Below are 22,961 nucleotides of genomic sequence, written 5' to 3'. Positions count from 1 at the left end.
AAGTGGAAATTTTTTTAATTTCATTTTAGAGTGTGATACCTTTGAAAACAACAATGCAATTTTGAGAAGCTTGAAGCACTCATCACCAAGTTGCAAAGGAATGGGCCCAAGTGCTCATCATAAAAAAGATTACAACAAGGTCAATATCTCTTCAAGAGCCAAAATTTTGATCGCTCAATTAATGACCAATTCTTATCAACTTTGGTGTGAAATCGATAGTTGAGACTGAAAGAAGCTTGAGAAGAAAGAGTGTATATTCTCCAAGTTTGAAAAAAGTGGAAATAGAAAAACATTTCATTTTAAAGTGTGATGCTTTTAAAGACAACAAGACAATTTATTCATAGCAAAAATCTTTATCTCTATAGTATTTGTGACATAATATTAAAGTAAATATTTCATTTATTGAATTATTTTCTATTTTGTTGCATAAGTCTTCTTTCTTTTACACAATATGTATGTAAAGACAACCTTAGACTATCTACCTTTATCTATTTGTTCAAATTCTTTTCAAATATCTTATGTAAAGACAACCTTAAACCATCTACCCTTATCTATTTGTTCAAATTCTTTCAAATATCTTATAAATCACACCTTAACTATAGCTTCAATAAATGCTAACCCAACCTCACTCAATATGATATCATAAGGAACTGAACTTTTAGTGAAAAACTTCTGTCAAATCAAGCATATTTGAATTTTTTCAATCAGTTAGCAGTCTATCCCATAGACTTTTTTTCTTTTGAGACAGATTAATATCCAGACAAAATGCACTAAAGACAAAACAAAGTCAAACTTTTTTCTTTTTTCCCGATTTAAGAAAATGTATTTGATTTTTTTCCAAATTTTTTGTTATTTTCGATTGCAAACTATGCAAATCATGAAGATCAAATGCTGAAATTTTCATAAAAATCTATGATATTTTCGATTTTTTGAAAACTGGTCAACTATATAGTTTGTAGGGAGGATAACCGTGTTCGTATAAAATGCACTATAAGCAAAATAAAGTCAAACTTTTTTTCTAGATTCAAAAAAATGTAATGATTTTTTTTTTCAAAATTTTTGTTGTTTTTGACTACAAACTATGCAGATCATGCAAATCATAGATCATGATCAAATGCTGAATTTTTTTGAAAAATCCATAATGCTTTTGATCTTTTGAAAATTGATGAAGTGTATAGTTTGGAGGAAGGATAGCCGGGTCCTTTTCTTTCCACTTAAGGGCTACGAGGACACCAAGGTACTTTAAGCAACGTATGTCGGAGTGAGTCCAAAAACAGGCTTTAGCATGCATGAGTCGAGGAAGGTCGCCTGCTTTCTTAACAATAGCACTCACGTTAACATTGGCCTGCGTTCTAAGCGGGTCCGTGGTTTGGAGAAGAACAAGAGAGGAAGAGGAAGCCGCAACACGTGTGCACGGAAATAATTTAGAGGAGGAAATGGCTAAGAACTTAATCCTGTGGTTACATGGGCTGGGAGATTCTGGCCCCAACAATGTGCCCATAAAGAACTTCTTCTCTGCTCCCGAGTTCGTAAACACAAAGTGGTTGTTCCCTTCTGCACCAGCTCAAAGAGTTACCTGCAACAGTGAGTGGTTTTAAGGTTTTTTCTTGGTTTTCGGCTTTCTCTTTTATATATGCTTGAACATTCACTTTCAGGGCTGACAAACCTAAACAGTAAGTTTTCAATTCTAAAATGTTCATTGTAGCAAGTTCTAATCGTTGATCTAAAACCCCCTAAATCCTAAATCTCATCAAACTGGATGTTTTCGAATTTCCAGATATAAATTTGGTCTGTTAGTCGGTTTGTTTGCAATCTCACTTGGCCAATTTGTATTTCCAAATATCGAGATTACTTTTTCCTTATACTGATCCGAAAAGATGTATATTAAATCTCATCAAATTGAATGTCTTTTGAATTTTAAGATACTCATCTGGACACCGAATGTCGTATTTTCCAATCCTACAAAGTGAGTATTTGTTTCCAAGAGTCTAATGCCAAATTTTTAAAACTGATCGAAAACCATAAACTTTTGACTCTCATCAAACTGTATGTCCAATTTGGAAGATGTAATCTGGAACACTCAATTGGCAGTTTGTGATCCATTATCTCACTTTTGCTTTCAGATCAAATGCAACACATTTTTATACTAATTCAAAACACTTTACCCCAAATGTCAGGCGCTTAGAAAAAATATATTATACCAACAAGTCAAATATATTTCCTAGCACCCAATACCACGTTTCTAATATAATTAGAAAACCCTATGTCTCAAATATCAACACCTGATGTAAGAAACTCTCTGTATTAGAATTTTGGAAACCCAACCTCATAGTTTCCAGTCCCACCAAGTTACCAACTGAAGTTTCACTTCAAAAACTTGAAACTAAGTGTTAGTTAAACTGTATGTTGCTCAATATGCCAGCTCTACATGCTAGATGCCAGCTTGAATTAAGATTTATGTTACGGCATTTAGCAAAATTGCATGAATGAGTCCCAAAATATTTGTTTTGCGAAGCATTGACCCAAAATTTATGCCATTAAATTCTAATGCTTTTTTCCCTTTTATACATTTTTAAACCTTGTTTGAGAGAGAGAACGAAGTAAAAATCTAAGGGCTTATCTAGAAGTAAAATGATGCGTTATACACGACCACACGTTAAAATCTCTCTTTGAGAGGACAAGGTTATAAAATCAAATAAACTAATAATAAAACACAAGTGCCCAACTTAAACTCATCCCTCAACATCATGCTTTTTGACCTAAATGTATAAACTTATTTATTAATAGTAGTATGCATTTTTAAACGCTAGTATTAAATGAGAAAAGCTTGTGTTAACCTGGGCTGGGGCGATGCTGATTATTACTGTCACGTTGGTACTTTGAAAAGACCATGGATTTTACAATAACATGTGGTTTTTCCTGTGTTTTTAGAAAAATCTGCCTCGCTTTGTTGTTAAACTCTGGGATTTTCATACACACTTAATTTTTTAATTAAAACTTATACATCTCTTTATTCAATCCAAATTCTCATAATTATAAGAAATAAATAAATTATGCATATTATCAAATATTTACAAATATAATATAAACACTATTTTGTTTTAAAAATATTAAAGTCATAATCTGGGTCTTATGGCCTTTTACCTATCCAAAAATTAAAATATTAAAGTCAATATAATTTTTTGATAGTGGCCCAAAGAGTGTGTAATGGAATTAGGCATGACTTTGACTTAATGGGTTTTTAACATGAGCTATTATTTGAACCATTGAAGGCATAACCTATTGCATATAGTTGCAAATGGAATATGATGGTACTTGTCAACCAAGTATCAATTCAAAAATTCATGGGGTAATAATTACTAAATAGAAATCAGATCATCAATTAATAGTTTGGAAATTCAAATAAACAATTATTCTCTAAGGGCAGCAATCTCATTTCTTATGAAGAGGCGTGGCTACCCTGAAGATCAATTCAATTGAGAAAGGGGGAGGATGGGGAAAACAAGATTTTAATCAATAATCAGAATTGACAGATCTGATTTGAATACTAAGTCAGCAATTATAAGAAATGACCCTTTAGGTAGATGTCTCTGAAGGGCACATGTCTCCTCAGTACCATATAAAAGTATCAAGGAATCAATCAATAAAAGTAAATTGGTCGTCATAAAAGTGTGGTCAGTTTATATGTCTGCAATCAAGCATATAGATTGATGAGATCAGAAACGACTATGTATTGCAAACCATAGTGAACTTATTTATTTGTTGTATGCAAGATAATGATAAATAGAAAACCTATCAATATTCTGTGACTGCATAGGTGTCCTATGTGTGTGTATGTGTGTATACATATATATGTATTCTTTATTATGGTAATTAATCATTTATTATTGAAATCTTCTATAAACTATTGTGTAAGGATTAGGGAGGATTTCAGTAAGGTTAGCCTCTTCTAAATAGCACACCTCATGATGGATGGATGAGAGCTTTTGCCACTTGAGGCTAAGAGGTCGAGTTTGGATACTTTGCATTCTTGGGCTTAGTTGTGGTGAATTTAGGGCATCTCATTGTGGAGTCATGATTAGTGTTGAAAATAGATTGATACAAGTATGATAAATGTGTTTCAATCATTGTTTTGTCATTGATGTCAAACCTGCTATTTGCTGGTAAGACAACTGCTTATATGATTTAAGTACTATGACTTGTTTGATTCGTGAAGAAGATTTGATCAAATGATATAACAATAGCACCTAGAGGAAAGTTTGAGTTATTATATGAAAAGGAGTACAAGAATCAGCTAAGACAGTGATATCATAGTGCATTGATAATCTACTTATGGTTGCAAAGGTTGGTGACACTAAGCAAGTTTAGTAGAACAAGTTAAACAAAGTTTGTCTGTCAAGCTTGATCGAGTGGACAGTAGGTGCCGAGCAATGTTAATACAAGCCGAGCAGAAAATCAGTTGGAGCTGAGCAAAAGTCTATTTTAGTGTAAGTAAAGTAAAACAATTGATGCCAAGTAAAGTTTAGTTGATGTCGAGCACCAGTAAACTTTAGTTCGTGCTGAGTGTTTTTACAGTGGATGCCGAGTAACACAGTATGTGCCGAGCATTAGAAGCTAGTTAATGCCGAATGTTAGCATTATTAGAAAAATTGTGAATTCGATGGATTTAAGCCGACAAGTTTGTTTTCTTGGATTGTGTGAACCATGTGTAAGATAAGATTGATGAGCTGATGGCACAAAATTCATGATAAACCGTTTTGTGGTGAATTCAAAAAGGATTGAAGGAGAAGTCTCTAGAAGGGAATGAAATGAAATAAGGGGTAGACTAATTGAATCTTACCTAATTTGTCCTAAACCTAAATTGGACGAAAGAGGATGCACAAAAAAAATCTTAATTCTCTATTTATAAAGATGACTGGTCAAGAAGCAAAGTTGTCATGTGCGAGAACCTAAGGAAGACAAGGAGTCTAGGGTATTGCTTCATTCAGTGACCTAAGTGAAGAGTTTGTATTGGCAAGTTAAGCAAGAAAGCTTAAGGGTATGGATGTTTGAAGGATGAACAAGTTATTAGAGCCGAAGTGTGTGAAAACCAAGTAGAATGGAGGACTGGAACAACGATTTGTAATCTGCAAATGGAGTTTTAAGTTGTTATCGGATCAAACCTTATTGTTACTTTCTAATAATTGTATTAGTCTAGGGTAAATCCTTTGGATTAAGGTTGACCTAACAGTCATTTGTAAATTCTTTAACTAGGTGACATTTCAAGTGAATGGTCTAAAATCTTCTAACAAGGCTCACTCCTAACAGGGTGATTGAAGTTCTTTAACCGAGTCACATTTAATAGTGTGTATTGTAACCTTTAATAGGGTTGGTTTTTCACAGGGCATCACTTCAGAAGAGTGAAAAAGAGTAGCATGTTATTGGTGGTTTTTTCCAAATTGGGTTTCCACGTAAATTATTGTGTCAAGTGTGTTATTGAATCTATTATGCTTCATGTTTACATTTCTGCCAATTGATTTGACAGTAACCTACAAGTTTTAAGTGATTGCACAATCTTATGGATGCATGCATGATGATAAATGTTTTATGGGTTCACTAAGCTATGAAAATTTTTATTTGTACATCTAGACCTTGGATAACTGATTCACCCCACCTCTTAGTTATTCTAAAGAAGTCCAACAATTGGTATCAGAGCCATCTGCTTAAGAGGACTAGTTTGAAGGTACTAGAAGCACAAAGATCAAGATGTCAAAAAGAGAAGTACCCAAGCTTAATAGAGAAAACTTTCCTGCATGGCAAAGTCTAATGAAGCTACACCTTGGAGGACTTGGAGATCATGCACAATCTACCATTACTATTGAGCATACAGACCTTCTTGGAGCCCTAACTGCTAAAGATTTGAAAAAGAAGAAAGAACACAACTAGACAATGTTGGAGATTGTCTCTGCCCTAAGCTATGCTGAGTTTGATGATATCAAAAGTTTTGACAATGCAAAGAAAATGTGGGATGCTTTACACACTATCTATGGAGGTGATAAGAATGTTCTTAGAGCCAAAGCTGAAAGTCTTAGAGGTAAGTTCGATTATATGAGAATGCAAGAGGGTGAAAATGTTGCTCAATATTGCTCTAGGATAAAAGATGTTAATTTGATAAGAGGAGCTACTGGTATAATAGATGATGATACAGTATTAAACAAAGTTTTAAGAACACTACTGCCTATATATGCTATTAGAGTTTCTACAATACAAGAACTAAGATCTATGCCAGGGAATACTTTAAATCTTGAAGGTCTGGTTGGTAGGCTCACTACTTTTGAGGTATCTAATTTTGATAATTATAAATTTGAAAATATGGAATTTGCTTTCAAAGCGAAGCTATCATTGAAGGAACCCAATGTAAAGAAGAAGAAAAAGACAAAATATGGGTCCAGTGACAGTGAGACAGATGAGGAGAATGTAGATCAACTTGAAGCACTATTAGCAAGGAGATTTCACAGAGGTAAAGGGAAGTTTAAAGGTAAACTACCTATAATTTTTTTTAATTGCAATGAGGTTGGTCTTATTGCTACTAGATGTCCAGAGAAGAAGAATTACAGAGGTGGTGAAAAGTACAAAAGTAGACGAGATGAAGACAACAAAGATTACAAAGACAAAGGCAAGAAGTCTTGCTACATCGCTGAAGAGAAAACAAGAGATGAATCTAATGAACATGATGATGAAATGGTGTATGTTGCAATGAACAACGAATCCGATGAAGATGAGGCAACTGCACTTGTGTCTTGTGTGAACAAGAATGACAGATGGATCATTGACAGTGGATGTTCACATCACATGACTGGAAATAAAAGTAAGTTCATTACTTTGAATTGTTATGATGAAAATAGTGTAAGATTTGGTAATGATGCACCATGTTTGATAAAAAGAAAAGGTTCTATCAAGCTCACAAAAAAGATTTTATGTGACAATGCTTACTATGTTGAAGGACTTAACTATAATTTGTTAAGTGTGTCACAACTGAATAATTCAGGATGTAAGGTTGAGTTTGAAAACAAGATTGCTAAGATATATGATATTGATGAAAAATTGATTGGAAAGGGTGATCAAACTAGAAGTAATCGATTATACCTTGATGTAGAGGATGCTATTTGTTTAGTTGTAGAATTTGATGATGTGTGGCTATGGCACAAGAGGTTATGTCATGTTAATTTTGATAACTTGGATAGTATTAGTAATATGAGAAAAGTTAGAGGTTTGCCTGAGTTGAAGAAGCCTAACAATATAATATGCAAACAATGTCAGTTAGGCAAGATGAAAATGTCAAGTTTTAAAAGTAAAACTCATACCTTTAAAGGAATACAAGAGATTATTCATATTGATTTGTGTGGACCAATTGAAGTGCAAAACTACAAAGGAGATAAATACATTATGTTGCTTGTTGATGATTACTCTAGAATGATAACAGTTATATTTCTGAAACAGAAATCTGATGCTTTCCAAATGTTTAATTGGTACTTAGCAAGAGTTGAAAAGGAAATAGGTAAAAGTCTGAAATGTTTGAAATTTAACAAAGGAGAAGAATTTACATCAAATGAGTTTGAGATGTTCTGTAATGACAAAAGAATCAAACAACAGACATTTGCTCCTAGAACCCCTCCACAAAATTGAATTGCTAAAAGGAGGAACAGGTTTGTAATGGACTGTGCTAGGACACTCATGATGGAGAAAAATGTTGCTTTAGAATACTGGAGAGAAGCTGTAAGTACAGCTGTCTATACCTTGAACCGTGTACAAGTCAAGAAAGGTACTCATTCAACACCTTTTTAATTATGGTATGGATACTTCCCTAATGTAAAATATTTTAAGGTATTTGGAAGCAAATGCTATATTCTCAAAGATTTCAGGATTGGTAAACTAGATGCAAAAAGTGAAGAAAGTATATTTCTAGGTTATTCCACAAGAAGTAAAGCTTATAAGTGTTTAACTACTAATGTTAACAAAGTTGTGGAAAGTGCAAATGTGAAATTTGATGAATATACAGAATATGAGGCTGAACCTATGAAGAAATTAGAATAATACAAATCATTTGTATACTTTTATGAAGGTATGCCTGCTGAAGAAGATGTTGCAAATCAAGTTACAAATTAACAACAAGTTTCAGTGACTGCCGAGTCACATACTATGAATGCCGAGTTGCATTCAGGAACCGAGCTACATTCAAGTGCCGAGTTACATAATGAAGTTGAGACACATTCTGATTTTGAGATGAGTGTACATGAAAGAGATGTTGAAATACCTGACAGAGATGTACATAGTGATTCAGAAGTTGAGAGACCAAATGAGGAAACTGGAGCTAAACTAAGAGTGTCTAAATATGTCAAAAGACATCATCCTGTTGCACAAATCATTGGAAGACAAAAATGTGATTGGTACCAAGTGGGTATACAGAAAAAAGTTAGATGAAAATGGTGAAGTCACAAGGAATAAGGTTAGATTAGTCTGTAAAGGATATGCACAAGAAGGAATTGACTATGGAGAAACATTTGCCCCTATTGCTAGATTGGAAGGAGTAAGAACTCTACTTGCTTATTCTGCATACAAAGGTTTCAAAGTTTATCAAATGAATGTTAAGTCTGCATTTTTGAATGGTATATTAGAGGAAGAAGTTTATATAGAACAGCCAAAAGGATTTGTTGATGTTAACAATAAAAACATAGTATGTAGATTACACAAAGCTTTATATGGTTTGAAATAGGCACCAAGAGCATGGTATGAGAGACTTCATAATTATCTTGTGAAGACTGGATTTCAAAGGACTGATGATAACAACAATCTATACTTGAAGACAGAAGAAGACAAAGGTATTTTGTTATCTGAAATTTTTGTTAATGATATCATATTTGGAGGTCAAGATACTTTATGTAAGGCTTTTGCAAATGAAATGAAGCAAGAATTTGAGATGTCTATGTTTGTAGAGATTAAGTTCTTTGTGGGTTTGCAAGTTCACTAGATGAAATATGGTATTTACATCACTCAGTCAAAGTATGTTAAGGAGATATTGAAAACTTTTGAATTGGAAGATTCCAAGCCAGTGAGTACACCTATGGTAATAGGACGTAAATTGTCCAAGAATGATGATTCAACTGAGGTGAATCAAACATTATACAGGTCTATGATTGAGAAATTACAATATGTAGTACATAGCAGACCTGATATTGCATTATCTGTAGGGATAGTTGCAAGATTCTCTACTAATCCTAGAGAGAATCATTTGATGGTTGTAAAGAGAATAATGAGATATTTGAAAAGAACGGAGGAATATGGTCTATACTACAAGAAAAATGAGAAATTTGAATTAAGAGCCTATATTGATGCTGATTGGGTTGGAAATATTGATGACTGAAAGAGCACCAGTGGAGGAGCTTTTTTCTTGGGCAAGAGGCCGGTTACATAGACTAGCAAGAAACAAAACTGCACTTCTCAATCTACTGCTGAAGCTGATTATTTTGCCGCTGCAGTAAATTGTACAAACAATTTATGGATCAAACAACTACTCAAAGGTATGAAGGAACAGATAACTGAACCTGTGATACTTTATTGTGATAATACAAGTGCTATAAATATATTAAAGAATCCTGTGATGCATACAAAGACTAAACACATTGCAATCAAGTATCATTACTTGAGAGAATTAGTTCAAGATAAAGAGGTGAAGATGAAATAGTTAAACACAAAAGAATAAATTGCTGATATTTTCACAAAAGCATTACCCAAGGATGCTCATGAGTATCTAAGACGTAAACTAGGAGCGATACCCTTATCAAAGGCTATTTAAAGAATCAAAAGGAGTGTCCTACATCAAACAAACTAATTGACATATGTTAGACATTGATGTAGTAGATCTTACTTTAGGAGTTGCCTAAGATGATCAAAGAGCTGAAACTACAAATCAGTCACAAGCAAGGTGACAGAGAGAGAAACTGAAGATGTTCATATCTGCATATTAAGATGACAAGCCTTTGACATTGTTGTCAAAGAGGGAGATATACAAGGACATTGAACAGAAACTTGAGAGATATTGAAGACAGACATTGTTATCAGTACATAAAGGAACTGAACAAAGTAGGAGAAATTTTTAACTACTAAGAGAGAAAGTGTATCTGTTGATTACATCTACCTAGTAAGAGGAAGATAATGTAGAGGGAGTTATAAGAAGTAATTCAGAGGGAGTCATAAGGATGAATTGATTGTTTGTTGAATAGAACATAACAAAATTTTGTAATCTATTCGCAAGATGAAAGTTGCTGATAGAGGGAGAGATTTCAATACAAGGAATTATTTTCTTTTTGGTATTTTGTTGGACTTACTGTTTAAACCTATTTAGTTTGGTTGATCAGTTTGGTTTGCCATCAATGCCAAAGAGGGAGATTGTTGAAAATAGATTGATACAAATATGATAAATGTGTTTCAACCATTATTTTGTCACTAATGTCAAACTTGCTATTTGTTGGTAAGGCAATTGCTTATATGATTTAAGTACTATCACTTGTTTGATTCATAAAGAGGATTTGATCAAATGATGTAACAATAGCACCTAGAGGAAAGGTTGAGCTATGATATGAAAAATAGTACAAAAATCAGCTACGATAGTGATATCGTAGTGCATTGATAATCTACTTATGGTTGCAAAGGTTGGTTACACTAAGCGAGTTTAGTAGAACAAGTTAAATAAAGTTTGTCTACCAAGCTTGACCAAGTGGATAGTAGGTGCTGAGCAATGTTAGTGCAAGCCGAGCAAAAAATCAGTTGGAGCCAAGCAAAAGTCTATTTTAGTGTAAGCTGAGTAAAACAGTTAATTCTGAGCACTAGTAAACTTTAGTTCGTGTCGAGTGTTTTTATAGTAGATGCTGAGCAATGTAGTATGTGCCGAGCATTAGAAGCTAGTTAATGCCAAGTCTCAGCATTATTAGAAAGATTGTGAATTCGATGGATTTGAGCCAACAAGTTTGTTTTCTTGGATTGTGTGAACCATGTGGAAGATAAGATTGATGAGCTGGTGGCACAGAATTCATGATAAACCGTTTTGTGGCGAATTCAAATTGAATAAGTTTTTAGAAGGGAATGAAATGAAATAAGGGGTGGATTCATTGAATCCTCCCTAATCTATCCTAACCCTAAATTGGATGATGGAGGATGAACGACAAAATATCTTAATTCTCTATTTATAGTGATGGCTGGTCAAGAAACAAGGTTGTCATGTGCAAGAACCTAAGGAAGACAAGGAGTCTAGGGTATTGCTTCATTCAGTGACCTAAGTGTAGAGTCTATATTGGCAAGTTAAGCAAGAAGGCTTAAGGATATGGATGTTTGAAGGGTGAACAAGCTATTAGAGCTGAAGTGTGTGAAAGCCAAGCAAAATGGAAGACTAAAACAAAGATTTGTAATTTGCAAACGGAGTTGTAAGTTGTTATCAAATCAAACCTTATTGTTACTTTCTAATAATTGTATTAGTCTAGGGTAAATCCTTTGGATTAAGGTTGACCTAATAGTTATTTGTAAATCCTTTAACTGGGTGACATTCCAAGTGAATGGTCTAAAGTCCTCTAACAAGGCTCACTCCTAATAGGGTGATTGAAATCCTTTAACTGAGTCACATTTAACAGTGTGTATTGTAATCATTAACAGGGTTGGCCTTTCATAGGGCATCACTTCAGAAGAGTGAAAAAGAGTAGCATGTTATTGGTGGTTTTTCCCAAACTGGGTTTCCACATAAATCATTGTGTCAAGTGTGTTACTGAATCTGTTATGTTTCATGTTTGCATTTCTGCAAATTGATTTGATAGTAACCTACAAGTTTTAAGTGATTGCATAATCTTATGGATGCGTCCATGATGATAAATGTTTTATGGTTCACTAAGCTGTGAAAAGTTTTATTTGTACATCTGGACCTTGGATAATTGATTCACCCCCCTGCCCCCTGCCTCTTAGTTATTCTACAGAAGTCCAAAAGATCAGGGGAGGAGGTGTGTGTATTCCCCTTCTAAGTAGCCTACCTCATGCTAGATGGGCAGGAGTTCCTATCACTTGGGGCCAAGAGGTTGAGTTTGGATACTCCACACTCTTGGTCTTAACTATGATGGATTTAGGACACTAACATGCTTTCTCTCCAACCTCTATTATGGTTGATTGTGGGAATTGAATTATTGATACTTGACTTTTTAAACGATTTATTTGAATTGATTGAAATGATTGGTAATATACTAGTTCACAACATTTGTCGAACTTCATCAATGAAATTCATATTTTGGTGAATTTTTACCCTTGCCAAACTTCATCCGAATTCTATGATTCCAAATTTGGATTCAAATTTGAACCTTGTGAGTTAGCATTATAGTAATGCATTTATATTCTAGCCTAATGTTTGTAGAAATATTTGGTAAAACTATGCTACATATGCTAACATGATTGTGGGACCTATTCTAGCTTTTATCTTGCTAAAGACATTGGTGAAGTAACAATTTTAGTTATACTACACGTCTTCTTTTAGTTGAACTTGTGATTCTACAGTATAATCTAGGGCAATCTCAAAGGGGACATTACAAATACACAAATCACAGTTCTTAATATTGGTCCTCTTCTAGTATATTTCCAAGTGGAGTCACTACTTCCAGTGCATTTGAGTTCCGGTATTTGATGCAAAGGTGGATGCCCTTGTATTTTACCTAAAATCTACGTTACTTGGTTCACTTCCTAGCCCTTTGAACTAGGTGAATATTGAATTGGCTTGTAGTCTGAGACTTAGTAGCAAAGGCAACGAAATGACGAGGGATGAAGAAGTCCTTTGTTGTAGAAGGGCCTTGGCAATGCGTTATGGATGTGGTAAAGAGTAGACCGATAAGGTCGAGACATGTCTTGGACATAGCCTTCCCTCAGATAGTATTGATTACTAGACTCATGAATGACATTGTTATGATCGGGCCACTTTTTTGGCGGAGAGGATGTTGGAGTTCATGATGTCGCAACACAAAAAAGATTTACATGCCCCATTATGCCATAGGGCTATTGCTGGATGTCACATAGATGTAAGTACTACTAGATCGGCTCGAGGTGCAACTTGGCCCTCTAGCACATGGTGAGCAGCCTATCATATATTGGAGGGACTTAGACATTGGGAAGGCACTAGTGAGTTAGAAGCGATAGAACCAAGTTGTTAGTCTAACTTAGAGGACGTGGATAGTGGGAGAGAGGAGACATCAAAGAGCTCTACTGCCTCAAGAGAGGGGTATAGTTATGTGACTGAGGATGACGCTGTCGAGTCTGTTGTTGCCACAGTGGCTCCCACACTCACACCTATGGCCACACAGGTGCAGTTTACTCCACCTCTTTGCCTGAGACCACACACTTCACCCCATTAGCATTAGTAGGGTTGGTGCCAAGACACCTATCCCCACTTTCGATCATATTCACATGCCCGCAAGTTGTCCCCTATCATGGCCACAGTGGTTGTATGAACTAATGTATTAACCATAGTTACATTGTCCATAGATGCACTAGTGTAGTTGGCTGAGGGACTCTCTACAACAAACAAGGTAGTAGAGCCTTGGGCCGCTTTGCCTAGCTAGGAGATGCTTGGAAGCATATTGAGTGTTGAGCCACATGAGAGAGAGGTAGTCGAGACAATGATAGAGAGGGGAGAGCCACACGAAGAGCTAGAGATATTGGAGAGTGGTGGAGTTAGGGCATATGAGACTAGACAATCAATCACACAGGAGTCCCTAGGTGACAAGTTAGTGTAATGATAGTTTGTGTGGGCACACCACAAAGGCCATAATGGAGACTAGGCTTGATAGGTTCCAGCTCGTACCACAAATCCCTGTGAGGCCTATAGTGTTTTCACTATAGAGGTAGTTGCCACTACTTGGGGCCATCGTACACTTAGAGGATAGAGGAGATAGTGTCACAATAGAAACCATAAATGCCATAGAAGGATGCCATCATGATTGGAAAGGAGATGCATGAAGGCAAAGAGGAGCCACCCTTGGAGCCACTTTTGCAATAGCTAGTAAGGCCTTGGGAGGAGGTGATGCATGCAGAGACTCTTGATCTTGAGTTGGAAGAGTACTTGGTCGATGTAGTTGCTGGCTCCAAGCGGGTAGTGACATCAGTCTAGTCTTGGGCTTGTTAGGGAGTGGATGAGTAGATCGAGCATCTCTTGGCATTTATCATTGGAGGGTGTGCTACAAAGTTTGCTTGGGGTTTTTGAGCTAGGGGATGGCCCATTACAAAGACACTTGACATGTTGGACAACTAGAGTCTTCTTGATAGACCAAAAGATAGCCACACCCAACACATGTTGAGGTAGATTGATTGGATCTTCAAGGACAAATATTACGAGGTCAAGAGGACTTAGCATGTTACAGTAGGGGCTAAAGCTCAGAGGGAGGATGAGTTATCCCAACACCAAGAGAGTTGGAGGCCCACTTAGCCTAGAGAGAAGTGGACAACCGAGAAGGCATAGACCATCACTCAGTTGGAGGAGGAACAGATGTTGTGAGGCATGCTGGAGACTTGCCTGGTGTGTTCTATGGAGCTGGTGGAAAAGAAGGATAAGGAGATCCTTGAGGCAGTTACAATGGTAAAGTTAGCTCGCGAGCGTCAGATGATCACAAAGAACAACCTTAAGTATATGACAAAGCAAATGTATTTGGTGAGAGAGCAGTTGCCATCTTCTTCAGGGATGCTTCTGTTGGCAAAATGTTCAGCACTCTCCTCAGGATTCATGACAAGGGCTTAATCGCCTCCTGTGTACTATAAGTTGAGTGGTTGTATTAGGCAAACAAATCAGTCTTTTGGTGCAACGACAACCCCACTCTAACAAGTGGTATTAGAGCTTCGTCACAGGTTCGAATCTCCATACCTTTAGGTAATGCTAAGGGGGAGATTGTTGGCAAAATGTTTAGCGCTTCCCTCAAGATTTGTGACAAGGGCTTAACCGCCTCCTATGTACTATAAGTTGAGTGGTTGTATTGGGTACTAATAGATCAGTCATATGATGCAACATCAACCTCACACTAATAGCTTCCTTTGCCCCCTCCTTCGTGAATCGTTTTTATATACAGTTGTTATCCCATTTTTGTTGTTTGTCATTAGGAGACAACTTTCTTCTTGAGGATGATGATGTTGTTAGGCATAATTGTATTGTCATCATAAATATGTTGTTAGATTATTATGTTGTTGGTTGTTAGTATGGCGAAGGGGTAGACAGTTATGGGTTGCAATAGTTCACCTCGCACCTCCTTGGGGTTTATATGTACTATCTCGGATGAAATCTATTGATATCATCGTTATGCTTATCACTGTGTATGGGGTCATAATTGGATGTAAACTTGATTGGCATTAATGAAAGAAGTGGCAGTTCTCTAATATTACATTGCTCTTATATGTATCTGCACATTTATTCCATCTTTAGTATGCATTAGCTCACTTTACCATAGCGGAAACAAATGATAATGACAAAGCCAGTTGTCTGAAGCCTGGAGTTAACTTACTAAAATTGAGAAGACAAGCACAAATGAAGTGTTAGTAGTCACTTAAGCACAAGCCAAGAAGATGTTGCATGCTAAACTGGAGGGTACGAAAAGCTAAGGTGGACATTGAAAAGGAAATGATGGCCCAACAAAGGGAGATGCATGAGTTGACAACCACTTCATCTCGGAGGGTGGGGGGGGGGGGGTTGTAAATCAGTATCATAAAAACTTTTGCCTATTTAAAACTTTTTATCCAAATAACTTTAAATGTTGGAATCAACAATTATGTACATAACACAATAACACAATAATCTATGTGGAAACCCAATGTAGGAGAAAACCATGACAATAAATGCTTTCTTATATAATATATTCTTTTACAATGTTATGTAGGCTATGACCTACTAGAGGCTCCAACCCCTATGTTTATGAGCATCGATTCACTGGAAGCTCCAACTCCACACTTTGCAGGATGTGACCTACTGGAAGCACCAACCCCCATTGCTTGTCTTTGTGAGCACCAACCCACTCTACACAAACTCATTTTCCACCCTAGCAATGTTGCCTACTTGATTGATGATGGATACTTGTATTTCAAGAATTCTCTTCCAATCTGATATTTGTATCTATATTTAAAAAAAAAAAAATGCACACATCCTTTTCATGTCTTGGCCTTTAACACCATTATTTAGTTTCCAACATTCATCCTACATACACTTTTACACATCAAATATTCTGAATATATATGTTTTGTTTTCAAGTACAAGTACTTCCTTTCCTCTCTTTATATCTATTCATATTTTCTAACATATTCCTTTTTTTACTTTTGTTTACCATACAGGGTAAATGGATACTTATTGCATGTAGTACAGTAAGATATAACACAAAACAGATACTTTATTCATATATGCAATATGCACTCTAATGCTTACAATACGATTATGATGATGTCCCAACAGTCCCTTCCAGACGGTGTACATATACTTTCCCGAAGGGGTGACTCAACCATTACGTGCCCTTTCGGATACAATTCTACTTGTCGGCTACAATATAGATTCCCCCCCCCAACTGCCAAAAAAAAAAAGAAGTCGTCTCCGGAGGACAAATACAAAATTACTGAGACAAATTAACAAAATGGAATACATTAACTGTGACTAACTATAACATGATAGATCTTTTTCCATCTCATCACATTCACATTCCTCTCGTGCCTGCACCAAACTGGTCTCCAAAAACACGTTGCATTTGTAGCCTCTACTAACACAATACTGTCTCCCTAGCCAATCTGACCTTGATAGCCACCCATGTCGCCTTCTCTGCTTCCAACTCTTGGGTATGCTAAGCCAAGTGTTGCTCTATTGCCTCCAATTGGATGGTCAACTCCTCCTGAGCTCTTTATGCATCCACCAAGATAGCCTCACATCCAACACCTACTCCGAGTGCCTCAAAGCGTAGCACCCCTCTTGAAAGGCTTGCTTCAGTGCTCTCTCCACCTTTGGCAGACAGACACTCTATGCTTGTAGCAGCTCTAGGTCTCATCAACTGGTCACACTTCCCAAGACTGATAACTAAACTGACTGGGGGTCTAGGGGGCAACATCCCCAACATGGTCCAGGGGTAGCGCCCCACTGCCAAAACCAAATTAGCACCCTCAAACCCACTCAGAAATCCATGGAACACACCATTTTTGTGATTTTCTTTCGATCCCATACTCTTTCTGTCAACCACTTATGTTTTCTTCACTACCTGTTTATATCTTAACCTTTGGTACTATACATTATTCATTGTGAATTGTTTTGATTTGTCGTCGTTTTTTTGTTTGTTACCAATGTTGCACAGTAGGGTTATACTTTGTAGATCTACCTGTCCGTACGGAGGTACTCTTTCAATGTGTGCCTATCAATGTTTACTCTTTATGTGCCTTCTTCAATCTCATGACCATATGGTTCTTATCTCCTTAGTAGTCATATGATGTAGACTTGGCTTACTTTGCTAAGTTCGTATGTTCCGAATGTGCAAGTCCGTACGATATTCCACCTCCACTGTACGGTGATCACTTTGACCTCCTTAAGTAGTAATCTATATCCTGTTGAGCCATACGGTTATATTCCTTGGCTATCGACACAATATAATATCTTATGATGACTGTACGACATTATGTTGTTCTCCTCAATGTCGTACGGTGGTGTTTCTGTTCCATACAGTATGAAATTTGGTCTTTAATTCATATATCCGTGCACTCTCTTGACCGTACAATGACAACACTATTTGTATTGGTCGTACGACCGTACGACGATCTTGTGCCTCCTTGTTTTTACTTTATTGTACGGTGTATGGTGAGCACCTTCTTGCTTCTTCCTTATTTTGGTTGTACAGTGTTCCCTGTATGTTCTCTCCTCTTCATTCCGTACGGTGCTTTCTGCTTGACTTTATGCCTTCCCTATTGCCATACGGGCTATAACATATAGTCTCCTCCCTCAAGCAGGGCCGTACGGTATGTAGACTCAAAAAAGACTGTATGGTCCACTCTTTGATGCCGTACGACAATCTTCCAGTTCCCTTATTGCCGTACGTTGTCCTCTGCCCTCCAATTCATGGTCATACGATACCATTCTCCTTTCTGGATGCCTATACAATGCTTTTTCCTTCAACTGATGGGCGTACTATGGCTTTAATCTCCTATTGCACTCTGTCCACATGCTTTATCACAGTTGTACGGTATGGTCATCTCCTCATACACATTCACCATGACCATACGGTTCATTCTATATAGCCTTCAACTTATTTATTATATTTTGTCGTTGCTCCAATGTTATAATTTTCTCTTTTAGCTTTTTATTTTGAAGATCTTTAATATACTTTATTTATATTTACTTATATTACATATATACTTTTTTTCTATTATTTATATTCTCGCTAAGTTGTTCATTTGCAGAGGCGCATTATTTCTTTCATGGTAGATTTTTAGTTTCGACCGATTCACTGCATCCGGCACTTCCTTCCCATCGAGCGTCCATAATTTGATTGCTCCATTATTGCCAACTTCGCGGATTTTGTATCGCCCAACCCATTTCATTTTAAATTTGCCTGGTCTGATCTTGTTGCGTCCATTAGATTTCAACAGTAGTTGGCCTGGTTGAAATTTGTTCAATTTTAAATGCTTGTCATGCCATCCCTTACGCCTGTTATTTGTAACCTCCGTGGCCCATTGTGTCTACAATCGTCGTTTGTCAAGTTTATTTAAACTATACAATCTCTCCCTCAGACTTTCCATATCTCCAAGCTTGTTTTCGATCACGATCTTTAAACTTGGTACTATGAATTCTGTCGGTTGCCACTCCTTATTGTCAATAACTGTATTCTTGATTCTAGAAGCTTCACTCTGTATTGTTGAAGTTTTTATTAAGCCCTGCCTCTTTGTTACGATGTGTTTTCCTTGCTGCCGACATCTTTCTGTTAGTGTAAATAAGTATTTACTATTTACACTTAAGTTTACTTAGGTTAATGCATATTTTTTATTATTTATTTATTAGCCACCTAAGAGTATGCGTACTCTTGTGAGTTGTCATGTTGACAACACAGGAGTTCGCACCTCATTTATGCACATGGTGTCTACAACACAGGAGTTAATACACTAATTAAGCACATGGTGTCTACAACCTTCTCATTCTTATCCACTCATCTAGAATGATGGATAAGGCATGTGCTTAGTTGTCATGATGCTTATCTTATCTCCTGGTTCTTTGTAGAGACATTCTAGGTGCTTCCTGAGAGGCCTTTATATACAGACACTCCTAGTGTGTTTGCACATCATATACTGAACAGTGCAATGTATTAGGACATACTCTGATTAATTGATCATATCCATTTTTGGTTTACAGTTGTGCTTGTGTTTGAGTTCTTAGTTCCTGGGTGAATTTTTCCTTAAGCCAAATTCTTACACTTTCTACTAAATTGGTGGTGTGGTGTAACCTTTTTTTTCTGCGCGGTCCATTCACTGTGTACCGTATGGTGGAATCTTTCCTTTTGTTGGGTTCGTATGGTATGTTCTTCCTCGTGTACTGGCCAAATGGTATGTTTTTTCCTTCAGCTTCAACCGTAATCGCCTTTCCTTCTTTCACTTCTTTATATTCCTTCAGACATTCATTTTCCTCCCCTTTATTACCTTCGTCAACCCTTAACATATTATAGTTCAGAGAGTGCTCATAGTCCTCCATCTGCCAATGGAGTAGGCCATTCACCGAGTCTAAGTATTCATCATTAGACCCTCCTTCCAGTCTCAATACTCCCTCTTCATCAGGTTCCATTCTCTTCTTCCCCTCATTATCCCCTCCACCTTCGCCTTCGGAATCCGATGACGCTGCCTCCTCACCTAGCATCTATGTGTGTAAGTCAATTACAAATCTTCGACCTCCACGTTCCATGGACAAGGTATTTCATTTCCAATCATGTTTCACCTTCGCTTGTACCAGCCAACCCCATCCAAGGATGGCGTTGTACCCTTTTCTTTTTATTAGAATGACCACGAAATCCAATAAGAATGGTTGTGTTGATAGTTATAGGCTGTGCCATCAGGGTCCCTAGGGGCTTAATCCCATGTTGATCGGTGGTGAGTAATTGAAATGTAGGTGGCTACAACGTAAGTTGTCCCAACGTTTTCCATATATCCTTCGATAGTACGTTTACTCCTGACCCTCCATCAATGATTGTGCCTGTGTGTACGGTTCTTAGGATACCCATCTCTACTACTGTCGGATGTCTTCCTGTAGTGAGTGCCAGTAGCATTGGGTCTATTGCAGTCATTCTGTTGTCATTCTTTCCTATTTCTTTTGTTGCTTTCGGGAGTGGTGTCATGTTCAGTATCGCCATTTGCAATTGAGGCATTGTAAGGTCATTCAGTTTCATAGGAACTTCCATTTGCATTCCTTGCCTTAAAATATTTTGTTCTGTCAGGTTCCTCTTCGAGGTGCCGACAATGTTTTATGTTTGTAATTTTTCCATTTCCATTTATTTTTCCAACTCCGTTCATACTTGCTCCAACCTCCTTTTTTCTTCCTCTATATCTAGGTACATTGCCTTCTTTGCCTGCTTGCGAGTGATGGCTAGTATCTCCTTGTCACATGTTTCAATGCTTAACAAGTTCACCCCTTGCTTAGGGCATTTCGAATCTTCGTGGATGCTCGGACTGCACCATCTACACAATAGCTATGCCATTTCCTTCGTGGTCCAGTCTCTAGCGAAGTGCCCCCAGAGGTTGCACACACAACATTGTATCATTGGCCATCCACTCGAGTTGTACTGTATCTGACTTCGACCTCCATTATTGTTATTATTGTTATTGTTACCACCTTGTCCGCACCAGTTATTATTACGATATCCTCCTAAGGTTGCATCGTTGTTCATGTTCATTCCTGCTCCTGAGGTGGATACTTCCTGTGTTAGTAACACTTGCTAGTGTCCTTTGGTCATCATATTGAACGAGCATTCCTTTGTGGAATGTCCCACAATTTGGCAAATATCGCAAAATTGTTTTTTCGGGTAGGAGCCCTTTGTGTGGCCCTCTTCCTTACAGTCTGTACACCACAATTCCCTTTTCACCGAGTCAAGATTCTTTTTCAAATTTTTAAACTTCATCATCTGTAGCATATCCTTCGACAATGCTCATAACTTCTTACTTGATTCTTCATCGATACTGCTACTTTTGGAAGATGAATCTTTTGAGTCCGACAATTTGTGCGTCTTTTTGCTCTTTTTTGCTCACTCTCCAAATCCATCACCTGATTATACGCATCTATGTACGATGCTGAAGGTACATTTTTCGTCTTTTTCTTTAGTGTTGGCTGTAGCCCTTCAACAAACCATCTTTTCTTTAATCCGTCCGTCGGTGGGCTCTCCATTTTCCCTACCAGCTCCTTCACTCTTCTTGCATATACCCGAATTGTTTCGTTCTTCCCCTGTTTCGTACCATATATTTCCGCCACTATTTCGTTATCATCCCTCAGTAGTCGAAATTCTGCTATGAATTCTTTCTTCACATTTGGCGATGTAGTTAATTTCTGGGGATTGGCGTCCTAAAACCAATCAATTGCTATACCCCATAGGGTCGCCGAGAATTGTCGGACCCAGCCATCTTAGTGAATTACACCATTTGCCGTCCATATTGTTTCGCATGGTTTGTAGTGTTTGATCGGATCTGCCGTCCCATCACCATTGAACTTTGGCAATTTTTCCTTTGGTCCTGCCATTTTTACTTTCTTCGGTTTCTGTAGTACTTGTTGTGTATTTGCGTTGTTCTGAGCACCCATGTTGTTCTACACAACCACGCTGCTTCAAACAACCGCCCCACTTTGGACAACCGCATTACCCGATGAGAAAAGATCTTCCTCAAGTGAAGTTATTTGATTCTCTACTTGTATCCATTCGTCGGGTGTATCAGGAACGAAGAGTTCACTCTACGCTCGTGCTCCTTCGACACTTTGAATCATGCGAGTTACTTCCCTTCCGTTCGAATTCTCTACTCTCGGCATATAAAAGTTAAGGAACTCCTCCCTTGTCTCTTCCACCAAATTCAATTGCTATCGAGTTTCTTCAAGCAATTCCTCGACACTCCTTGGTCTACTAGGTGAATGCACTCCCTTTGTCTATACTCCTTCACCCCCTCGGTGTCTGTCAATACGTTGCTGGAGCTTCTGTTTGCGCTCCGCCTGTTGTGCTAAAATTAATACTTCCTCTGCTGTGCGTATCTCATTCTTATCTATTACCTCATTCCTATCTTTATTAAGCAGATTCAACATTAATCTTCATAACACTTCCTTTGTTCCAGGTTCGACTAGCAACGGTGCCAAATGTTTACCATACAGGGTAAATAGATAATTATCGCATGTAGTACAATAAGATATAACACAAAACATATACTTTATTCATATACACAATATGCACTCCAATGCTTACAATATGATTTCCAATGCTTACAATATGATTATGATGATGTCCCAATAATCCCTTCCGGTTGTTGTACATATACTTTTCGAAAGGATTGACTCAACTGTCATGTGCCCTTTCGGATACAATTCTACCCATCAACTAGAGTATAGATTTTACCGACAACTTTCACCTTTTATTACCACACATAGATATACTTCAGAATTTAATTGAAAGTATATAAATATACAATCTTATTCGTTGCACCCTCTTATGCTTCTTTTTCATATTTCATTCTTTCTTTTAATTCATTTCTTTTTTTTAAAGATACCTCTATTTATATCTTTTATCTCCTTAAAGTTGGGACTTTACATTTGAATAGATGTGCCTCTTCATAACCAACGATAATGAATTAAATTCATTTTGCATATGGTAAGTATTATAATTATATCATGACTTTTAATAGCATCCTCTAATAGTATAATTTTATTTTATTTTCAAACTATCATCGTGTAA

General features: G+C 37.0%; 1 protein-coding gene across 2 annotated transcripts in view; it reads left to right on the top strand.

Annotated features, from left to right (window-relative positions):
- Nucleotides 1-1,247: 1,247 nt before the first annotated feature.
- LOC149564559 (putative carboxylesterase Os04g0669500) overlaps nt 1,248-22,961 on the top strand; it is a 95,052-nt gene continuing 73,338 nt past the window's right edge. The window contains exon 1 of one of the 2 annotated variants that reach the window (XR_016361855.1): nt 1,248-1,584. Coding sequence is in view for 1 of the 2 variants with exons in the window: in XM_089818113.1 (XP_089674239.1) it covers nt 1,290-1,584 (295 nt within the window). In the remaining variant the exon portion in view is untranslated. The remainder of the gene's footprint in view (nt 1,585-22,961) is intronic. The other variant, XM_089818113.1, reaches the window with a different exon arrangement.

Source organism: Cupressus sempervirens, chromosome 3, assembly GCF_028749045.1.
Source record: "Cupressus sempervirens isolate cs-2001-9-10 chromosome 3, ASM2874904v1, whole genome shotgun sequence".
In the NCBI taxonomy this organism is placed as follows: Eukaryota; Viridiplantae; Streptophyta; class Pinopsida; order Cupressales; family Cupressaceae; genus Cupressus; species Cupressus sempervirens.
The sequence above is the reverse complement of the archived record's forward strand: the minus strand, read 5'-3'. Positions and strand labels throughout refer to the sequence as shown.